Below are 20,911 nucleotides of genomic sequence, written 5' to 3' on the forward strand. Positions count from 1 at the left end.
AACGTGTCCAAAAAAAAGGAAGACGTCGAGGAAGGACGTGTCGAATATTCATAGTGAGATATGCAAATTGCAGGGACGCTCGAATATTCCACTCTGTTGAAGATCTACCACTTGGTTGGCCTACAATTCGAAAAGTGGAGCATCGTAGAATCCCTCCCCTTCTAATGGCTCCTACTCTCTCTCTCTCTCTCTCTCTCTCTGGGGCGCGTATATCGCGGTGCCCATGGCGAGATTTACGAGCGCGGAGAGAGAGAGAGAGCTGGTCGGGCGGCGAGCAGATTCCGCGAGACGACGGAATTTACGCGGCGCGAAACCCTCGGTAAATCGTCGAAATTGCGGATGGAAAAACATCCCAGCCGGAAGAGTTTATTTCACGGTGAATTTATGCGAGCCGAATATGGGACGCGCGTCACCCAATTCATTTATCGTGTGCGCGCCACGTTCGTTTCCTTCCTCGTCGCCTTTAAACGGATCCAAAAATCATTTTTCGCGAGTTGGAAATAAGGGGTGGGGCTCGAATAAATTGGAATCGATAATTCTTTTTCGTTTTCGAAATGTGAAATTAAGGATAAAATATTGGGGAGGTGTTTCGAAATGGATAGAGACGAAGGAAATTATCGTCATAGCGAGAGTTTTTCTTTTCATAACGCTCAATTTTAGAATAAATTTTCATAGAATCGGTGGAATAGTGAAAGATTATGGTAATTTGTTTTATGTAATGTAAGGTAATTTTAATAATATCGGGAGAACTCCTTGGCGAGAGATATGTAGACCCCGATTCGGGGTTCACCAGCACGGAATCCCATGAGATATCTCGTTTTTCCTCGATTCCAGCGTAATAAATTTTCTCGTAACGTAACATAATAACGTTTCGTGCATTTTTTTAGTAATTTTTTTTTTTTGGCATAGATGTATAATTTAAAATATCAGAGAAGCATCCAAGCATTTTACCCCTATTTATTCCAGTCGTTGGATATTCCAGGCGATTGCTTCGTATCGCCATGTCAGGATAGGAAAGGAAGATTTGGGCACGCATAAAATGGCAGAGAGGCGTGGTAAAAGAGAGCGGAAGATTATTAAAACAGAGGCGTAACAGAAAGGAAAGCTGTACACAGCTGTTGCTAAAGAGAATGGATTAAGAGACTCTCAGAGAGATAGGGGAAAAAACGGATTATTTCTTTTTTCGTGAGATTTGTATCTGTTATTTCGTATGATTTATAGTCCACTGAGAAAGGAGGAGAGAAGAACACTTTAATTAATGGTCGGCTCTTTATATAAGAAGAAAAATTAAAAGAGTTAAAGAAATAAAAAGGATTTTAGAAAGAAAGAGAAAAAAAATTTAAACGTTTCATACTTGTATATTTTGTAAAAAAAGATATCTCGAGTCTCTGGAAATTTCTGGCAAGAAAGATGAGAGATTCTTCCAAGAAAATGAAATTATTCGTGAGAAGAATTCAACTTTTCTTAATTTTCCTATTTTTTTCTTATTTCTCTCAGATCGAATTTTTATATTTTTATGGAAAAAAAATTTTTGATTTCGAAATTTTCCACTTTGTTGCAAACAACGATAATTCAACATTTCGATGAGTAAATAAAATCATTTAAATCTCGTAGAATAATAAAGAAATTTATGCAAGTCTGTAATAATAACATTTTGCAAGTCTCGTGTGAACTGGTTTCGTAAGAGTAAACAATGATGCAGGCAAACAAACCAAATTTTTCCATCCGATTTCCTCTAATTTCCAGCAAGGACTACGTTACATAATTTTATCTCTTTACGCTTCCAAACAACAGATAGAATGTCAATATTTTATTAGTATTCTTTTTCTTTTATTATTTCTATATAGTTTGATAAAGAGAACTTTGAATTGTGAACTTTGAACCAAAAAGATTAAGATTAAGAATTTATTCACTACTCTATAATTTTGGACGCCTTGTCGAAACACGTGTAGACCCCGATCCGGGGTTCGCCAGCACGAAATCTACGAAATCATTTTTCTTCGACTTCATATACTGTTTTTTTTTTATGATTCACTTCATTACATATTTAATACACTTTTTTCATTCGATTATTGACAATTAAACAATAGAATTTAATTTAAAGAAGCTTTCATTTTCCTCGCTCGAATTTCACTGCTAATTCTATTTTCCTTCAACAAACAGATTTCAACGAACAAGCCGCTAACAACACAACGAAATTCTTCGTTGAACAGTTTCTCAAGCAAGTTCGCCGGAGAGATCATAAATTAATTCGATCAGCGGAAGAGGAAACGGTTGGCCATTTGTCGTCATTTCGTCGAATCTAACGAAATTAGGGGACAAACAGTTTCTCACTCGAGTTGTTCTCGTGTGAAATTCGCGAATTAATCCACGTCACGCGAACGTCAAATTTCTCTCGTGAATATATTTCGTCTCCTTTTCGTTTGAATTCAAAAAAAAAAAAAAAAATATTATATTGATTCGATTAAAAGAAGCTATTCGATTTTGTGGAATAGACAATTTTTGTGGAATATTTATTAACTCCAGTCTATGAGGGGATGCAATAAAACGAGCTCGTTTAGGGGTTGCGGGGGACCAGCACTTTGTTGATCCAATCGAATTTGCCATCGCTCGAGTGGCTGATCGATCCCTGTTAAAAGGATATCGCGGACCTTGCACAATTCTCAAGGATACGGTTTGAATAGATTCAAAGATTTCTTTCTTTTTTTTTTTTCGTACATTGAACGGAAAATTCAGTTTCTGTTGCATTTTCATTTCTCCAATTGAGGAGAAATGGAAGATATTGGATTTTGATTTATTCAAAATTGACAGTGAGAGAATATATAAAATTATTAATATCATTAAAGTAACAAAAAGTCTTGTGGAAAATTTGTATTGGAATTAATTAAAATTTGGGAAGAACGTTAACTTTAATTCTTAAAAATTATATACTATTTAAAGCAAGATTTGAACAATTTTGCCGGATAATTTTTTTCTTGAGAAAGAATAATACATCACAGATAATCTCATAGCGCAAAGAATAAAAAATTAAAAAATAAGAAGCAAATGAATAAAAATCCTAATTGAAATTAAATAATTAAAATTTGCATCAGATTAATGCAACAATTATTCTAATACTTCCATCTACTATGATGGAATGGATGAAAATATAAATTTTAATTTACAATACACAAGAAGGAATGTCAAAGGATGGGTTAGCCGTTTCAAAGAGTCGATTTAAGTCAGCATTCCGTTGATTCAACCAAATCTGGCTCCGGTCGAGTGGCCTTTCCGACGACGAAAAACGTGTACCGGGCGCGTTTAGACGAGATTAGGACAAGGGCGAACGGAGGGTTAAGTAGTTTCCATTGTAAGGATGCTTCACGATGTGACGTTTCTTGCTATCTCGAGCTTAACACACCTTAACACACGTATTTAGACAGCTCACGGTCACGCTCAATTCATCGGGCGTAGAATATTTTTCCACAAAAATAATTTTTCTTTTTCATCTTCATTTCTTTTAAAATTCAATCGCAAGTTGCCATCATTGCCTGTTTTCCCTTTAATCAAATCCTTGATATTCTATGTCCAAGTATTCGAGAACGACTGTTCCTCTTTGCATAAATTGCATATATAATAAAACGCATAATTAAATAAGGCAGGCTCGACACAACAGAACGAAATCAATGATCAATAATAAAAAAAAAGTTTCCTCGTACGAATCACAAAAATTCCACAGAAACTCTCGATCAATTTCGTCTCGTCCATCAATCGTGGGTTTCAACCAAGCTTCGTTTCAAAAAACGACATCATTTCATCCGCCATTTCCCTCCCCAAACGAAACCCTGGCAAGATCGGCGTAAATCAGCCGGGTACCAATAATCGCCACCTGACTGCCGTCGCAATAAAGTTCAAATGTCGAATAATATCGTCGCGACGTCGACGCCGCCGCCGCCGCCGCGAGCTGATTTATCGTCGTCCCACCGAGCCGAGAAATTGGGCCACCGACCAGCCGGGACACGCCCGCCATTGTTACCATTTGCTTTCGAGCTTGTGACGCACGCACACGCAAACGCACACATACACACACACACACACACACACATCCTCCTCGTTGCAGAGCACGGCCATTCCCGTCCATTCGCCTTCTTCGATCTCAGTCGTGTTCAAACGAACGCGTTTGAAGTTGTTTGAACACGTTTGAAGACGTTTGAAGACGTTTGATGACGTTTGAACGAGCGATTTTCGATTTCCTTGAAACGGGATATGATTTTTTTCCTTTTTTTTTGGAGGGGAAGACTTTGCGATGAGAGAAGTTTGCTTCGATTGAGAGGAACGTAAACGATATTGCGAATATGATGAGAAAGAAGGAAAGAGAGGGGAAGAGCGTTTTTGTTTATATTCCTTGGAATATAACAGTGGAGATTATTGATTGTTTTGTTTTGTTATTCGAGGGGAATACACGCCACTGTCTCAATAATAAGGAGATGAAATGAAATAAATAAGAATGGAGAGGGAATGTTTCGGATCTCATTCGGATCACGTGTCCGGTTTAAACCGATTTCGATTTGACAGGGTATAATTATGTGATTACGAGGATTCCGCGCAATCGTAGAAGGGCGGGAGGGGGCCAATCAAATCTGTCACGGTCCAATCAACTTGCAATATCGAGTCGAGTTTATACACGTATATTAAAACCCCTCTCTCGAAAAACAGTCGAATAGAGTTTTCACGAATAGAGCCTCAGAAAGTTAGTCCAGTATAAAAGAACGTAATTTTTGAAACTTCTTATTCTGAAAGATTATGATGTATAATGCATCTTTTGCTCGATTTTCGTCGAATCGTAACACGTAGTCAAAATAAAGAAAAAACGGAATAACGAATCCATGACTTCAAAGGATCAATCACTTTTCACATATAATCGAAACTTGGAAAAGGAAAGCAGCCGATAATTTTTACCCAACGCATTTTCTATTTAATCATCGCGAATCGAAGCAAAGAAATTTCAAATAAGTGTACGAAATCCTTAGAAGAATTAATCATTTTTAACTTTCATAACTTTCACCCATCGCGCATTTAATTCTTGTCGAAGCGAAGAAATTTCACAACGAGTCTTCGAGACCCTTGGAAAGGGTTAACCACTTCTGGTCCAACCAATAACGCCCCGAGAACTTGGCCAAAAAGAAGGAGAGCGGGCGGAAACTTTTACGAGGCCCGATGGTGCATCGTCTGCTTAATTCTCGTGGCGGATCAGCGCTGAGAAATTGTGGGCCATCGGTCTGGCACCGGTTTGGCAAATGTCCTCACCAGTTTCAAATTCTCCAACGCCCAATTCTCCCACCCCACTCGTTATCGTTCGCGTTCCAATTGCTCGATCTCGTATCTGGCTCGAATCTTTCGAAGAATCGCATCCGTCCCCTGACCCGATGCTCCGGTTTAGTTGAATCATCGCCATTTTTCACCCCCCTCCTCAACCCTCGAGACGTTCCAGGACGTTCTCTTCGATTGTTAAAGCCAGATTGTTAACACCGCTTGGAAAAATTGGAATCTTTAAACTGATGGACTGATTTATCCAGGGATTGGATGATAGTTATTCGCAGGATTTGGCAAGTTGGTAATCGCGTGAAAATCTGGTTGCTCGCGGTTGAGCCTGAATCGACCAAGTTTCCAACTATTCCACACCGAAAATCCGTGTTTGAATAGGTAGAAGGGAAGTTTGTTGCTCTTGTTTGTTGTTCTTGTTGTTCTTGTTGTACACGTGTAAAATTCGCGCGAGTTTAGCACCGTTTGGTGAAATCGTGATCGTTACACACGAATTCAATCATTTAGATTCGAGCAACGAGTATAAAATACAATTTTTTCATTTTGTAAGGAAAGATTGATATGAATAATCACACGTGGTCTCTGGTAATTAATCATGTAAGATAAGAATTAAATGAAAGAAGAATATTGAATTTTTCTTTAATATAAATCAAATTGATTTGATTGATTTTTTTCTCTTGTTAATTTGAAAATTGTCACAGACAAGTATATTTGAATGAAGAAATAAGGAGGAAAGTAATATATATATATATATACACATACATGTCCCGAAACTTGGCTCTCGAGGGCAGAATCAATTAAGAATTGGGAATGTAAGACGTGTCGGTGAATTAATCGCGTTTGAAGCCCGTTCTCCGCGAGTTCAGCCACTTAGGGTAACTTGCCCGCTCCTATCCAAGTGTTTACACTGACGACACTTCCTGTTATTCTCTCTCTCTCTTTCTCTACGTTTCTTAACGTAATTAAGTTCCCCGCGGTTAACTTCCCGCCCTGGAAACCCCATCGAATCTTCACGCGAGCCACTTCATTCTTTTAAATTTTTACAGAATGTTTAGAATTTATTAAAACCAAAATATCTATATTTATCATATAAAAGTTCCATTTATCAAATTTCATATGATTAAACCGATCGAGAATAATAAAACGAGAACAAACCGATTACTTGAAAAGACAATTGAAATTAGAGATCTCATTGAATTCAGCCATTTTTTTTTTTTTTTTTTTACAAAATTTTCTCGAGAATTTATCAAAATCAAATTATCTATATTTATCATATAAAAGTTCCATTTATCAAATTCCACGAGAGCCCGATTACTTACAAAAACAATTGGAGATCTCATTGAATTCAGCCATTTATTTTTTTTTTTTACAAAATATTTCGAGAATTTATCAAAATGAAATTATCTATATTTATCATATAAAAGTTTCATTTATCAAATTCCATATAATTAAACCGATCGAGAATAATAAAACTGCAAACCGATTACTTGAAAAGACAATTGAAATTGGAGATCTCATTGAATTCAGTCATTTATTTTTTTTTTTTTTTTTTTACAAAATTTTCTCGAGAATTTATCAAAATGAAATTATCTATATTTATCATATAAAAGTTCCATTTATTAAATTCGAGAGCAAACCGATTACTTACAAAAACAATTGGAGATCTTATTTAGCTCAGCCATTTATTTTTTTTTTTTTTTTTTACAAAATTTTCTCGAGAATTTATCAAAATCAAATTATCTATATTTATTATATAAAAATTCAATTTATAAAATTCCACGTTAAACATTAATTAAACCGATCGAGAATAAAACGAAAGCAAACCGGTTATTTACAAAGACAATTGAAATCAATAAAATTGTATCGACTCAAATTAACTCTCGTCTTAATATCTAACAACATTCGCAACGAAATGATATTATTACTAAGCAATGTAAAATACACCCTAATATAAAAATCGATCAAATTCTTCTGGACGATGATGAATAATTTTCGAATCAATCGAAAAATACAAAAGAACGCTCACAATTTCCTATACATGATTATTTCGAATTCAAACATTATGCTAATACGAAATCGACCGTTCACATTGCCGCGATCAACACGCGTCCAAATGAGATGAAAACGTTGAAAAGGATCCCTCTTGTATATATTTCAAATTCGATGGTGTGTACAAACGATGGAACGTGGAATTAATATTGTAAACACCGATCCGGATACCCCTTTTCCATTCGAATTCACGTTCTAATTAATCCATCTGCCCCGCATACCTTACGGCCATTCTCAGTGTTTACTCGGTGTCTCGGCCGATAACGAGCAGCAGATGCATGGTAATTAGCCAGATCTCGACCGCCACGCCACTCCACGGCTCGCGTCGAAATCGATTTTAACCACGCGGTGGTTCGCGGCCACGATCGAGGAGCGTAATGGAAGGTAGCAAATATCTGGCCATTAAAATAATTAGGGATGCGTGAAACTCGATGCAGTTAAATGGTGTCGAGCGGGGTCCCCTCTTTAATGAAGGTGTTGTGAATCCTTGGATATCGTTATTGCGGCGATGCCAAGCTTGTCAGAATTGATTGATCGAACAGTTTCGATTGAGATTTATTAATGAAAATATAATATCGATAAATGTTTGATCAAGATTTATTTTAGTGCAAAATTTTCGATTGTTACGTTGCAATGCAAACGAATTGTTTCTCTGAATAACGGGACGATAAAATATTTAACTAGTTTTAAATTACAATAAATATTGTTCGTACATTTAGTCGTTTATTTATTTTTGAAAAGTGTAAAATATTTCGTATCGTGTGCAACAGTTTGATAAAAAGTATATAGTTTCGAAAATTTTTCGATATTATTTTTTTCGATTTCTCGTTACTCGTGTTTACTCGACTTAATTACCTTTCGAGTTTTCGCTGCTGGAAACAATGGCCAAAGCTTTTGGAAACTGTATTGGATGTCGAATTGATTTCGCAACGATTTGCACGAAATTGGAAAGATCCTATTGAACGTTGAGCTCGAAATTATGGTTGCCTGTGTTCCGTGCCAAGTTAAAGTGCACCTGACGAGAAATAACTGAGTTTCGAGTAACCGCAACACGGTATCGTCAGCATCCGCGAAATTGTTCCTTCAATTTGCAGCTTCATTCGATCAATCCTTCCTCGAGTTAAAGCTTAAATCAATTTAAATCCAAAAATTACCATTATTTTCGTCACTTTGATATAAAATAGAAACATTTCGAAATAATGCTTTGAAATAGGATCGCGGAGAAAAATAAAAGACAAGAGAGGAGAAAAAGAATTTTCATTCTCTTGTAAAAGTTGATTCAAGGATTCGAAGAAGTTGGGGTATAAAATTGGATAGTCGAAACGTGTTGTTCAAAAGAATCAAGATCGGTGCTCTCGAGAGGTTTGACCAATAAAGAAACGACGGAAAGTCAAACGGACAAAAACTGGGGAATTGGAAAAGCAAATCGAAGCGTTTTCTATACAGTCGTATATACACAGTTCTTCGGTACACTCTGTCACGTGTCTGTTCGTCTTGTCTCGCTCGAAGAAACTGCTGCACCGACACAAAAAGAAGAGCGGAATCACACTGGCCGAATCAGCACCGGCCATCTCTACCGATGCGCCATCTATTCTACTTTCTTTTTCGATTCCTTTTATTCTATTTCTATCGTTATTCGATCAACGTACCGTTAAAATATATATAAATTCAATTCTGAAGATGAAACTTCACGACGTGAAATAAAGAAACAATTCGAATTTTGAATTTTCATTCAATCGGAAAAGTTACTAGATTAAACTTGCTAGGATTGGAGGAGATCAAATTCGAAGATGAAAACGAATTTTCTTCGTCGATCCTGATCCCATTACAGATTTCAGGATATCGCAACGAGCGGATGAAGACAAAGGGACAAAGAGACAAATCAGCAAGTTAATATTGACTGGCCTAGTTTTTAAATGATTCGCTACAATGCAACCCAATTGTCCCTGTATACGTTGCATCGAGAAGCTTGTTTCAAATATCGAGTCCCTCTCTTCTAATTGCTTCACCATTCTCGAGGCCGAGATCTACTCAAGAATCTCGTTATCATAACGATCAAATTATTCTAGTGGAAAAAGTGTTTTTCCCTATGGAGCGGTTAACCTGTGAAATAGAAATTTAACCAGGATCAGGAAAGAATTTCTTTTTTTTTCCCGGGACAGGAATTTCCATTTTCCTTCGACCCTTGACGTTTCGATGTCGAGTCTTTATTTTCTCATAACTTTTCCCCTAGGGAACGAGCGAGAGGAGAAAGCATGCAGCGAATAAGGATGTTCAATCTCCGCGTGAAGAAAGTTTCGCTCTGCTATTTCGGTTGATCGTCCATTTAATCGGACAGAAATTCCCTAAGGAAGAAATAATCTTTTTTTTAAGACGATAATATTTTCAATGAAATATAGCTATTTGGTTTTTAAATGGAGGAAATTTTACGATAGTATGCCTTTTTATATTTATCTCTGTCATTCAGGGATATACCAGGTATCTCATATAATTTTATATAATGAAATATCTCTAATTTATTTTTCGTAATATTAAAAAAATGTTTAGAATAAATATTGAATGGGCTACGTCATATTTATTCTTTAGATTAAACACGTGAAAAGAATTTAAAAAGGTTAACTTTATTTTTTCAAGTGGAATTATATAATTTTTAATTTACGAGTTAATCGTATGAATCTAAGAATTAGAAATAATTAAATATAATGAAACATATCTAATAGGTTTTTCATCGAGAATAATTTGCTAAATTTATTTATGCATTAAAAAATGTAGAATTAAATTTATAGAAAATTATTCCCTCTCGAAATCATTCAACATTTTTTAATATCTCAAAAAATTAAGACATTCATCTGTTAAAATTACAGAAAAGACAGCTAATACAAAACAAGTTTGACATAAACTTTTTCTGAAAGCCTAGTACTTTACTTAAAGTATACAGAAAAAAAAAATAGTGTAATTTTTTTGTTTAACTTTTTTACATTATAATAATTTTCAATTTTAAATAGAAAAATCGTAACGATTGGAATCTGTGTTGTTTCACGTGTTTCACGGATTTTCTATGCGGCGTTGCCAATAATAGTTAACCTTACGGTAACTAGATGAAAACCGACACGTTCGTTGCAACGTCAAAGGAAGGGAAGAATATATTCGTGGAATTCACAATGTGAGGCTGGATTGAAACGTGCTCGAACGTAATCCGTTATTGAGGCAGAAGAAATACACGGCCGAGGTAGTAGTAACGGGCGTCGATTCGACGTCGAGGCACGTCGAGACGCCTCTGCGGACTCTTGTTACCTCTGCTGCATCCGATCGATCCGATGTATTAATCTGAATGCAATGGACGAGGAATTTTTTCCCTGCATCTTTTTTCTTCCAATTAGATTATTTTTCTCTCTCTCTCAAGGCTTTTCTTTTTTCCCTCCCTTCCTCTTCTTTTTTTTTCTTTTATTATTTTATTTTGAAGTCAGATTTTTTTAAAAACTTAATTGACGGATTTAAAAGAGAAGATAGAATTACGATGGCGGTCAATCGATCGATTTGTACTACTGATCTTTGCATTTTCGAACGAAACTGGATCGAATTAATATCGTGTTATTATCTTATCGATGTTTACAAGGTTACACAATGTGTGCACAATGACGATAGACCCGTTAAAAGTTATTTTTTTCCACTGTAAGGACTTAATGCTCGACTCGAACTACTAATAACCCACTTGAACGAAAAACCAGACTTAATCAGATTTCTTCTCGACATCGAAATTACGAGCGAAATATATCCTTAAGAGTACTTCAATATTACCATTTTTTTTTCTTTTTTTTTTTTAATACATCAATTTTTTATATTACACCAACGCTCGATTACAATATTCGTTTATCTACTCGTTCCAAACTAAAATTGATTTTCCAACTTTTACCAACATTTAAATTAAAAGTAGAAAATAGAGAAAGTTTTTTTATTCGTTTGTTGGTGTAAATCGTTTCACGAGCGGGAGGAAAGAAACGGTCGATCGAAATCCAATTCGCAGTTGCGGTTCGAAAGAAAGGAAAAAGACAGGAGGAGGAGAAAAACGTATCACGGTGAAAAAGGCAATTTCTCGTGTTGCAAACAAACTATCAATGCGCCTATCCCTCTCGACGCCTATTAAAACTTTTTTAACCAAAAACGCTTCCCATTCTTGTATTTCTATTAAAACTTTGCCAATCTATTAAACAGATATTCGAATCAATAGAAAAACAAATTTTATCCATATCCGGTTAATCCATTCTTCGAGAAGAAATAAGAGAATTCTTTGATATTTTTTTTTCTTTTCTTCGATATTGTATTCAACGTTTTGTTCCCAAAATTATCTTTCGATCCACGATATTCGATTCTCGAAAGGAAGAGAAAATGAAATTTCTCTTTTTTTTTTCTTTCAGTCTCTTTGCAACGATTACGTAAGAAAATCTTTTTTCTTGCTTACAGGCGATGGCGGCGGCGCTGGCGGAGATGGCGACTCCATGGTGGGCGGCGGTAATTCCGAGAAGAAGAATACGGAATACGAGACGAATCTCTTCCTCTATAGCGTGAGTAAAATATATATTTCACTTCCATCCGCTTGCACTTCGATCAATCGACAACGTGGCCACCCTTCTATAAATAAGTTAAGATCTCGGCTCGAATGTAAATTACCTTTGAATTACCTTCTTACAAACTTTAATTAGATTACGTAATTAAATTGTGTTAAAGTATTCACCGTCGTCCCGCCATCTCGTAATTAAATTGTTAAAATATTCACCATCCGTTGCCATTATTTTAAATATTTATCCGTCTTGTTAACCCTAAAATAATTAAATTATGAAAATGAAAAGGGAGGTGAGAAAATTCGCAAAATTTCGATCGAAATCAAAAGAATATTTTTTCTTCTTCTTCTTAATCGAAAACACCCGTCCAAGGGGTGAAAATAATTCGAGGGTGGTGAATTTGTAATTCGAATTCGTGATGAAAGTTGAACGTGGATAAGAAAACTGGGACGTTCCTGTTTCCCTTTTCTCCAAAGAAGAAGGGTCCTTCTTTAAAAAAAGAAAGAAAGAAAAAAAAATAAGGGAAGGGTGTGATTCGCTCGAGTGTGCAATTCGCTTAATTGTCGTTCAACGAACAGAAGCCGAGCCGCGAATGGATTCCACCGCGATCGTGCATCTTTTTTTATTCTTCGAAACATTGTCCTTCGCTGTCGCCCTCTCTCTCTCTCTCCCTCCCTTCCCTCGTTCCAACCCTGAGCTGACGAGGGACCCTTCCCCAACGAGAGTGTCTTTCGCTTTTTTTTCTTATTGTAATCGCTGTCCCCCCGAGCGATTTAGAGACGTCTTCAGGTTTCTTCGTTTAAATCGCCGCCTCTCCTCTTTTTATCCCATTATATTCCATTTCTCTCAATCAAATTAAAATTCACGAATATTTTGACGAAGCATCGATCGAATCTTGATCCTTTCTTTAACTAATAACCATGGATAGTGATGATGATAATTAGAGAAAATTAACGATAAAGAATAGTATAAATCTTGCACGCAAATTCATCACATAAATTTTTATGCAACGAGTAAATAAGAAAACGAAATCTCGAAACGGACGAATGAGAGAAAATATAATATATATTTGTAAGAGATAGAGATATTTATAATATATACTTTTAAGACAAATATGACAACGATAATACCGAAGAAAGCGAAGAAAAAAGAAAAAGTAAAAAGAAACTCGTTCAAGGAGAAGAGATAAGGAATAGTATCGAATATCCTATCTATCGTTTCCACAACTTCATATCTTTCTCTCTGAGAAAGCATCCGATCGAAATAACGATCGAGAGAGTCAGTAGTGCCAATTCACCTGGAACGCCTAAAAATCCTCGATACTCGCTCCTCCTCTTCATCCTCCTCGCTTTCTCGCTTCGTTTCCTCGACAAGAAATGGCGAAGGAAACGAGAAACAAACAAACGGAGACAAGAACAGAGAAAGAGGCAAAGGAAATCAGCGACGATAAGATTGGTCGGAGATAATTTCGACGAACACTACTGCGAGAGATCAGCGCAAGAAGAGAAACGGATAATTGGATATCCAAGAATCGAGGTCGAAGTCAAAACCGCGAGGAACTCGATACAGTTCAAAGGGAGCCGAGTTAATTAACCGGGTATGGAGAGTGAAACGAGGCGATTCCCTCCATCCGCCATTTTCTCTCTCTCCTTTCCCTTTTTTCCCCGCATTTCGAAATCGCGATGATCGTTATGACGCAAGATCGTATCTTTCTTCCAAAGTAAATTTAAAGCAAGTTTTCTTCTAAAAAAATTTCTTGGACGATTTCAGTGATAGAATGTAATAAGAGAAGGGAAGCAAGAGAAGCCTTTCGAATTTCCCAGAAATCAAAAGAATCGTAAAAATAGGAATTTTCTTGTAAAAGTTACTATTAGAGTATATTCGTATATTCTTTTTCACTCTTGTAATTCATTTATAGTCGCCTATTCGATTATCGATTCCTCGCAAGTCCCAACAATTAATTAGCGGTATCGGTTAGATAGAATGCTAATTAGATTAGAATCTGGATAGAAAGTTGGGGATCGAAACTTTGACGCAAACGTAAATCGAACGGAACAGCACCTTATCGACTTTCCAGGATAAGCCTCTCCTCTCTTAGGTTAGGTTGATAAGCGTGTCGAGGCGACTTTCCACGCTAAAGCGACTTTGTCGAGATTCGGATCAGAATTGAAATCTGCGTGAAAATCACGCGTGGAAAAATATGTTTCTCTTCTTCTTTAAGAGAAACGATTTCCCATTTTCTTCTGAATGCTTCGCTTTGAAATTGAGGAAACACATTTTTCAATTTTTCATTGTTTATACTTTTCCTTTCTTTCGTGTGTAAACATTTTTTGTTCTTGCTGGAGAACTAATTATTCTTTGTTGAAAATTGAGAGGAATTCTCTCGACACGAATTGAAAGTTCTTCTGAAAATGTAGAAAAATGTTTTCACGTTTGACAATGTGATACGTTTCTACGAGAAGAGATACAAAAGATTATCCTTATTTTTACGTGAATCGCATAATTCCAAGGAAATTGGAAAAATCTTTTCTTTTTCGAGATACAAAAATTTCTACAAGATGTGATCAAATATACGGGAACATCAGTTAATTGAAAATTTCTAATTTTAAACGACATTTATCTTCGTAAAAATTTTCTTTTCGATTTTATCATACGAATTATTAAGAAAAAATATTAATTATTCACAAATAGCATTATTGAATTGATCGAAGAATAGAAAATTTTTAAAAAATTTTTAAAAGGAAAATATTTGAAATTAGTTCAAGAATCCCACATTCTTGAATCATGTGTACATTTTTACACGAATTTTATTTTATAAAAAAAAATAGATTTCGATGATCGATTAAATGTAATATTAAATAATATTTCAAGAAAATAGAATAAGTGTTTTCCTTTTTTTTTAAATATCATTAAAATAGAATATTTCATTAATTAATTAAATACATTCAATGATTAATCCACGAGGCTATCATTCGTCCAATTAAAACGATCGTTCGTTATATTCATCGGCTTTTTTCTATTTGAACGATATCGAATTCCCTCCCAATATCGTCTTCGTATTGAATATTTATAATCAACCGAGTTCTCTTAACTATCCCTCTACCTGTCTTGCTGCTCCTGAAAAAAAAAACGAACGATAATGAATCTTGGGAAACGTGAACGGGTTTCCAATTTAATGGGGTAAAAATCTCGAAAATTTTATAATTATATTCTTTTAAAAATTCCTCTTCGATTTTCCTAATTGTAAAGATTAATTGACCGGAATCGATAGAATACACAAAAGTCACGTTTCAATTTATTAAGGATTTTAGCGTTGTAAGTGGGAAGGAAACGTGTGTGATCAACCAATTATTTGAGCAAACTTCTTTGCCTCTTCGATAACGAATCACGAAAAGCATTTAAAAAGTTTTCACGAAGCGGATGCAACAAATTGCCGTTTACTGTAAGTAGAAAAGTACGTGCTTGATCAGACTGGCTCAAACAACGACTACTCTAGTTTCTTCTATTTAATTCTTCTTTTAGATTTCTTTTCTTCAATGGACAATTACGACGAGATTAGAGTATTTCGAAATTACGTGACTTGATTCAAGTTTAATTATTGTAATTAGCTAATTTTGAATTGAATAAAAAAAATATTAAAAATACTTCCTTGAAGGTATTAGAAATACTTTTAGAGTTTCACTCTGTTAGAAGTTACATCTACAAGAAATTGAACTACCTGTGCTTCAGGTGGAAACCAGTCTCAAAGTGATCCAATTAACGAGAAGTTTCACGCTAGCCTGGCCTTCAAGGCTTTTGATATTCTGGACTTAGCCTGTTCAAATTATGGCTACTTTCCTAATTATTACGCTGTTTCTGTTAAGATTGGATAAATTTATATTATGTTATTCGATAATAAAATAAACGAAATAAAATTAAATAAAATGATTATGAGCATATCATATCATTACACTTATTGATAATATTTATGATATTACTATCTTAAGAATAATAAATTAATTAAAATATAATTAATAAAGGATGTTGTTGGCTGTCAACACAGTGCAATAAGTCGATTTTCATGGTTTCAGGAAGAGATGGAAGTTCGTCCTCGAATTTCCACGCTGCTCAACAGCCTGTCGGACTACAGCAACACGATTCCAGCTGCGACCGACCCGGATGCGAAACCTCCACCCGTGCAAGGTGGTGCACGAATGGGCACTTTGATCGGTGTCTTCCTACCTTGCATCCAAAACATCTTTGGCGTGATTCTATTCATTCGTTTGACCTGGGTCGTTGGCACCGCTGGAGCTTTTCAGGGATTCTTCATCGTGTTATGTTGTTGTTGCGTGGTAAGTGAAGTTTCAATATAATGGATATGAATTGATCCAATCAATATTGATTGGATGGGTGTAGAGATTAATGGCGACACGAATTAATCTCGTGATTAATAAATTGAGTCGTTTATGGCCGAGCTTGATTACTCTAAGCTTTAAAATATATAAAAAAAAAAAAATAAAATAAATTAAATAAAGATAAAAATTCAAAGAGAATAAATTTTAAAGGTGTTAAATTTTTGAATAATTATTCACCAAAAAAAATTTCTCTGTATACATAGACGATGCTGACAGCTATCAGTATGAGTGCCATCGCGACTAATGGCGTTGTACCAGCTGGAGGGTCTTACTTCATGATATCCAGAAGTTTGGGTCCAGAATTCGGTGGTGCCGTAGGAATGCTCTTCTATACGGGTACTACACTAGCTGCTGCTATGTATATCATCGGTGCTGTTGAAATTGTTCTGGTAATTGTTTTCTATCTATTACACTGAAGTGTCACCAAAATACGAATACGTTACAATGCGATACTAAGGATCTTCATTTTCCCTAGACTTACATGGCGCCATCGCTTAGTATATTTGGAGACTTTACAAAAGACCCTAACATCATGTATAATAACTTTCGCGTGTATGGTACTGGATTGCTTATGGTAATGGGCACCATCGTATTCATTGGCGTGAAATTCGTCAACAAATTTGCGACGGTCGCTCTAGCTTGTGTCATCCTTTCTATCGTGGCTGTCTACGTAGGGTTATTCTATAACTTTAATGGCAACGAATCTCTCAAGTATATAATCGTGCATAATATAAAATAATATAAAATTCTATATTGAAACAACTTCACGAATGTTTTTTGTTTATCTTCAGGATGTGTGTTCTTGGAAGGAGATTGTTAAAAGATATCAACGTACTTACCGAATGTAATAAGAATACTAGTGGAATTCTTCATCAACTTTACTGTGGAAACACAACCACTAGCAAATGTGATCCTTATTATATGGAAAACGATGTGACTATTATAAACGGAATTCGTGGATTGGCTAGTGGTGTATTTTTAGGTACAATTCTTTAAAAATCTTTCGATGACTTGAAGAAATATTAGAAGGTATTAAATATATTAATCCTGTAATGTTTAGACAATATATGGGACAGCTTTCAAGAAGAAGGCCAATTGATTGCCTATGGAAGAGATCCCAAGGATATTGACATGATGTCCAATTCTTCCTTCAATCAAATTCAAGTCGATCTTACCACTACCTTCACCATTCTTATTGGTATTTTCTTCCCTTCAGTCACAGGTAAGTTATGAAAAATTTTACTATTGTTCCTTGGAATCTCTTAATTTTTAAAAAAATGATTGAAATTAAAAAATTAAATAAATATTTATATCATACTGTCTATAGGAATCATGGCTGGCTCCAATAGATCAGGTGACTTAGCAGATGCCCAAAAATCTATTCCTATTGGTACTATTTGTGCAATTTTGACAACCTCAACAGTATATCTCTCCAGTGTTTTACTCTTTGCTGGTACAGTGGACAATCTTCTGCTTCGAGATAAGTTTGGCCAAAGTATTGGTGGCAAACTGGTAGTAGCGAATATGGCTTGGCCTAATCAATGGGTCATCTTGATTGGATCTTTCCTGTCCACTCTTGGTGCTGGACTTCAATCTTTAACAGGCGCTCCACGATTACTCCAAGCTATCGCTAAGGACAGTATCATTCCTTTCTTAACTCCATTCGCCACCAGTTCGAGTCGAGGAGAACCTACAAGGGCTCTAGTATTGACAGTAATCATCTGCCAGTGTGGTATTCTTCTTGGCAATGTTGATTATCTGGCTCCCTTGTTATCAATGTTCTTTCTCATGTGTTACGGCTTTGTAAACCTGGCTTGTGCTCTGCAGACTCTTCTCAGAACACCCAACTGGCGACCAAGATTCAAATACTATCATTGGAGCCTTTCTTTTCTCGGTCTGTCCCTCTGCATCGCCATCATGTTCATGACAAGCTGGTATTACGCTTTATTGGCCATGGGAATGGCTGGCTGTATTTACAAATACATTGAATACCGTGGTGCTGAGAAAGAATGGGGTGATGGTATTCGTGGTCTAGCTCTGTCAGCCGCTCGTTACTCTCTTTTGAGACTGGAAGAAGGACCACCTCACACAAAGAACTGGCGACCACAAATTCTCATCTTGGCTAAACTGACAGACGATCTGGTACCCAAATATCGCAAATTATTCGCATTTGCTAGTCAATTGAAGGCTGGAAAAGGTTTGACAATCTGTGTCAGCTGCATCGGTGGTGATTACATTCAGAACACTGGCAAGACTTTGGCCGCAAAAGTGAATTTGCGCAAGACAATCGCAGAGGAAAAAGTAAAAGGATTCGTAGATGTCTTAGTGGCTAAGGATGTCGTCGATGGCCTCTGTTCCTTGATTCAAACAACCGGATTAGGTGGCATGAAACCTAACACTGTGATTCTTGGCTGGCCCTATAGCTGGAAACAATCACAAGAGGAAAGAAATTGGAGGGGATTCTTACAGACTGTCAGAGCAGTTGCCGCAGCCAGGATGGCTCTTTTGGTACCTAAAGGAATCAACTTCTTCCCTGATTCAACTGAAAAAGTTGTGGGAAATATCGATGTCTGGTGGATTGTACACGATGGCGGTCTTCTGATGCTGTTGCCATTCTTGCTGAAGCAACATCGCACATGGAAGAATTGCAAAATGAGGATCTTCACAGTTGCCCAGATGGAGGATAATTCTATTCAGATGAAGAAGGATTTGAAGAAATTCCTATACGATCTGAGAATCGAGGCTGAAGTGGAGATTGTGGAAATGGTAATAATAAAGATTGATGAAGGATTTTCTGAATGCTTGTTGAAAAAAAAACATGAATATTCTAAATAATAAAAATAATTAAATTTAATTATTAATTTCCATAGATGGATTCAGACATATCCGCGTACACTTATGAGAGAACTTTGATGATGGAGCAGAGGAACCAGATGTTGAGGGAGTTGCGACTAAACAAGAAGGAATCCCTAGGAGTGGTAAGTGATAAAATCGCGAAATCAATCAACAACCATAAAAAAAGAAAAGAAAAGGAAAAGAAAAATATTTTGTATATATAATGTTAAATTTGTCTATATACATATAGACAATATATATGTATATATATATATTTAATACGTAAAATAAGAACTGCTACGGCTACGATTACTGATCGGTATGTGTCTGTTTGTTGCGTGCTCGTCACGGATAAGGTGCAGTCATTGGTGGACTTCAACGAGGTACCCGCTGAAGAAAATTTACCTGTGGTTTGTCAGAAAATTCCCGGCGTTCCTTCGTCAGTTTATCCCCTCTATCTCTGTGTCTGTTGTGACCAGGACACAAAAAAATGCGTGTCGTCCACGAATCCTCCTTGTTCTTTCCAAAATCTCTGTAACAAAGGAAAAAAAAAAAAACAAAATCGCATTTTGTTTTTCAATCGAATTCCATTCGCATTCACCAACTCACGCATAATACACTCGTATAATACATTACTTATATACGACTCGTTGTTAACATTCCACTTCCACATCGAGAAAATGAACTCTTGGAGGTGACGTGGGAATCGTCTCTTCAGGACACTCACGATTCCTCCTCGGTTTAATCGGATCGAGATATAATACTATATCTTTGCCTTGCATTTTTTTTTCTCTCTGTCTCTTTCTTTCTATTTTTTCTCTCTCTCTTTCTCTCTCTCTCTCACTGATTTGCAACCTGTTTTGATTTTGAAATATTGCCGCAGTCGATCCCTCCACCAGTTTGCTTTCTTGCATCTCATCACTACGTTTATATATATATATATCCATCTCCGGATAGCCATTCCCGACCGAAAACTTCCAAAACGTTTCAGCTTTTGATTGGCACGTTCATAGCCGAGAATGCTTCCATTTAGCGATCGTTCATTTAGTTCAGATCATTATAGAGTGCTTTGACGCTAGAGTTAGTCGTCTTTCTCGACACACTTTGACTATCTCCTGCTGTTCGGGACACGGTGACAACGGTCACAGATTTCGGTTGATACTCGTGTAATGTGCAACAGGTTCAGGCGATTGTGGATCATCACCACAACGTGGACGTGAAGGTGGCAACCAAGGTGAGATTCCAGGAGCCTGGCAGCCAGAATCCTAACGCGGTTGACGAGGCGCAAGAGAAATTGGTACAGGAGACGGAGGGCAAAGAGGGAGAGGCAGATGTTAATGACGGTGGAGAAGAAGCTAAGGAAGGCAACGAGGAGGAAACGAAATTGATCGGTGGGTCGCCGAAACAGGAAAATAAGGAGAATACGGAGAAGGAAGCGAAAGAGAACGAGGAGAAGAAAACTGATAGTCCAGAGTCTAAGAAACCTACGATAACACCGTGAGTAATTATGATATTGTTATGTCATCGATTATTGGCAAAATTATTAAAACTATGCTTGATAATTTTTTGTAGGGATGAAGGTAACGTGAGACGTATGCATACATCCATCAAATTGAACGAAGTAATCGTGAAAAAGAGCAAAAATGCTCAGTTAGTCATACTCAATCTACCTGGACCACCAAGAGACACTAAACTAGAACGCGAATCAAATTGTATCCTTCCTGTGTTACATGTCATTATTCAAACTATAATTATATTTGATTTTTCTTTTTT

At 36.3% G+C, this 20,911-nt stretch overlaps 1 protein-coding gene and 1 long non-coding RNA gene across 7 annotated transcripts in view; one reads left to right on the forward strand and one right to left on the reverse strand.

Annotated features, from left to right (window-relative positions):
• Window positions 1-20,911, forward strand: part of LOC411113 (solute carrier family 12 member 4) — a 139,877-nt gene that overhangs the window by 114,112 nt on the left and 4,854 nt on the right. For 4 of the 6 annotated variants that reach the window (XM_006567784.3, XM_006567782.3, XM_006567786.3 and 1 more), the window contains 11 exons: window positions 11,812-11,912; window positions 15,980-16,240; window positions 16,507-16,692; window positions 16,779-17,014; window positions 17,095-17,285; window positions 17,364-17,525; window positions 17,631-19,069; window positions 19,174-19,281; window positions 19,495-19,548; window positions 20,319-20,635; window positions 20,711-20,850. In XM_006567784.3, coding sequence (XP_006567847.1) covers window positions 11,812-11,912; window positions 15,980-16,240; window positions 16,507-16,692; window positions 16,779-17,014; window positions 17,095-17,285; window positions 17,364-17,525; window positions 17,631-19,069; window positions 19,174-19,281; window positions 19,495-19,548; window positions 20,319-20,635; window positions 20,711-20,850 — 3,195 coding nt within the window. The remainder of the gene's footprint in view (window positions 1-11,811; window positions 11,913-15,979; window positions 16,241-16,506; window positions 16,693-16,778; window positions 17,015-17,094; window positions 17,286-17,363; window positions 17,526-17,630; window positions 19,070-19,173; window positions 19,282-19,494; window positions 19,549-20,318; window positions 20,636-20,710; window positions 20,851-20,911) is intronic. The other 2 variants (XM_394587.7, XM_006567783.3) reach the window with 2 other exon arrangements.
• LOC102654490 lies at window positions 16,124-16,755 on the reverse strand. The gene is made up of 2 exons (XR_410987.3): window positions 16,481-16,755; window positions 16,124-16,378 (listed from the first exon to the last, which is right to left on the reverse strand). It is a non-coding gene; the product is annotated as an uncharacterized LOC102654490 (long non-coding RNA).

Source organism: Apis mellifera, linkage group LG5, assembly GCF_003254395.2.
Source record: "Apis mellifera strain DH4 linkage group LG5, Amel_HAv3.1, whole genome shotgun sequence".
NCBI lineage: Eukaryota > Metazoa > Arthropoda > Insecta > Hymenoptera > Apidae > Apis > Apis mellifera.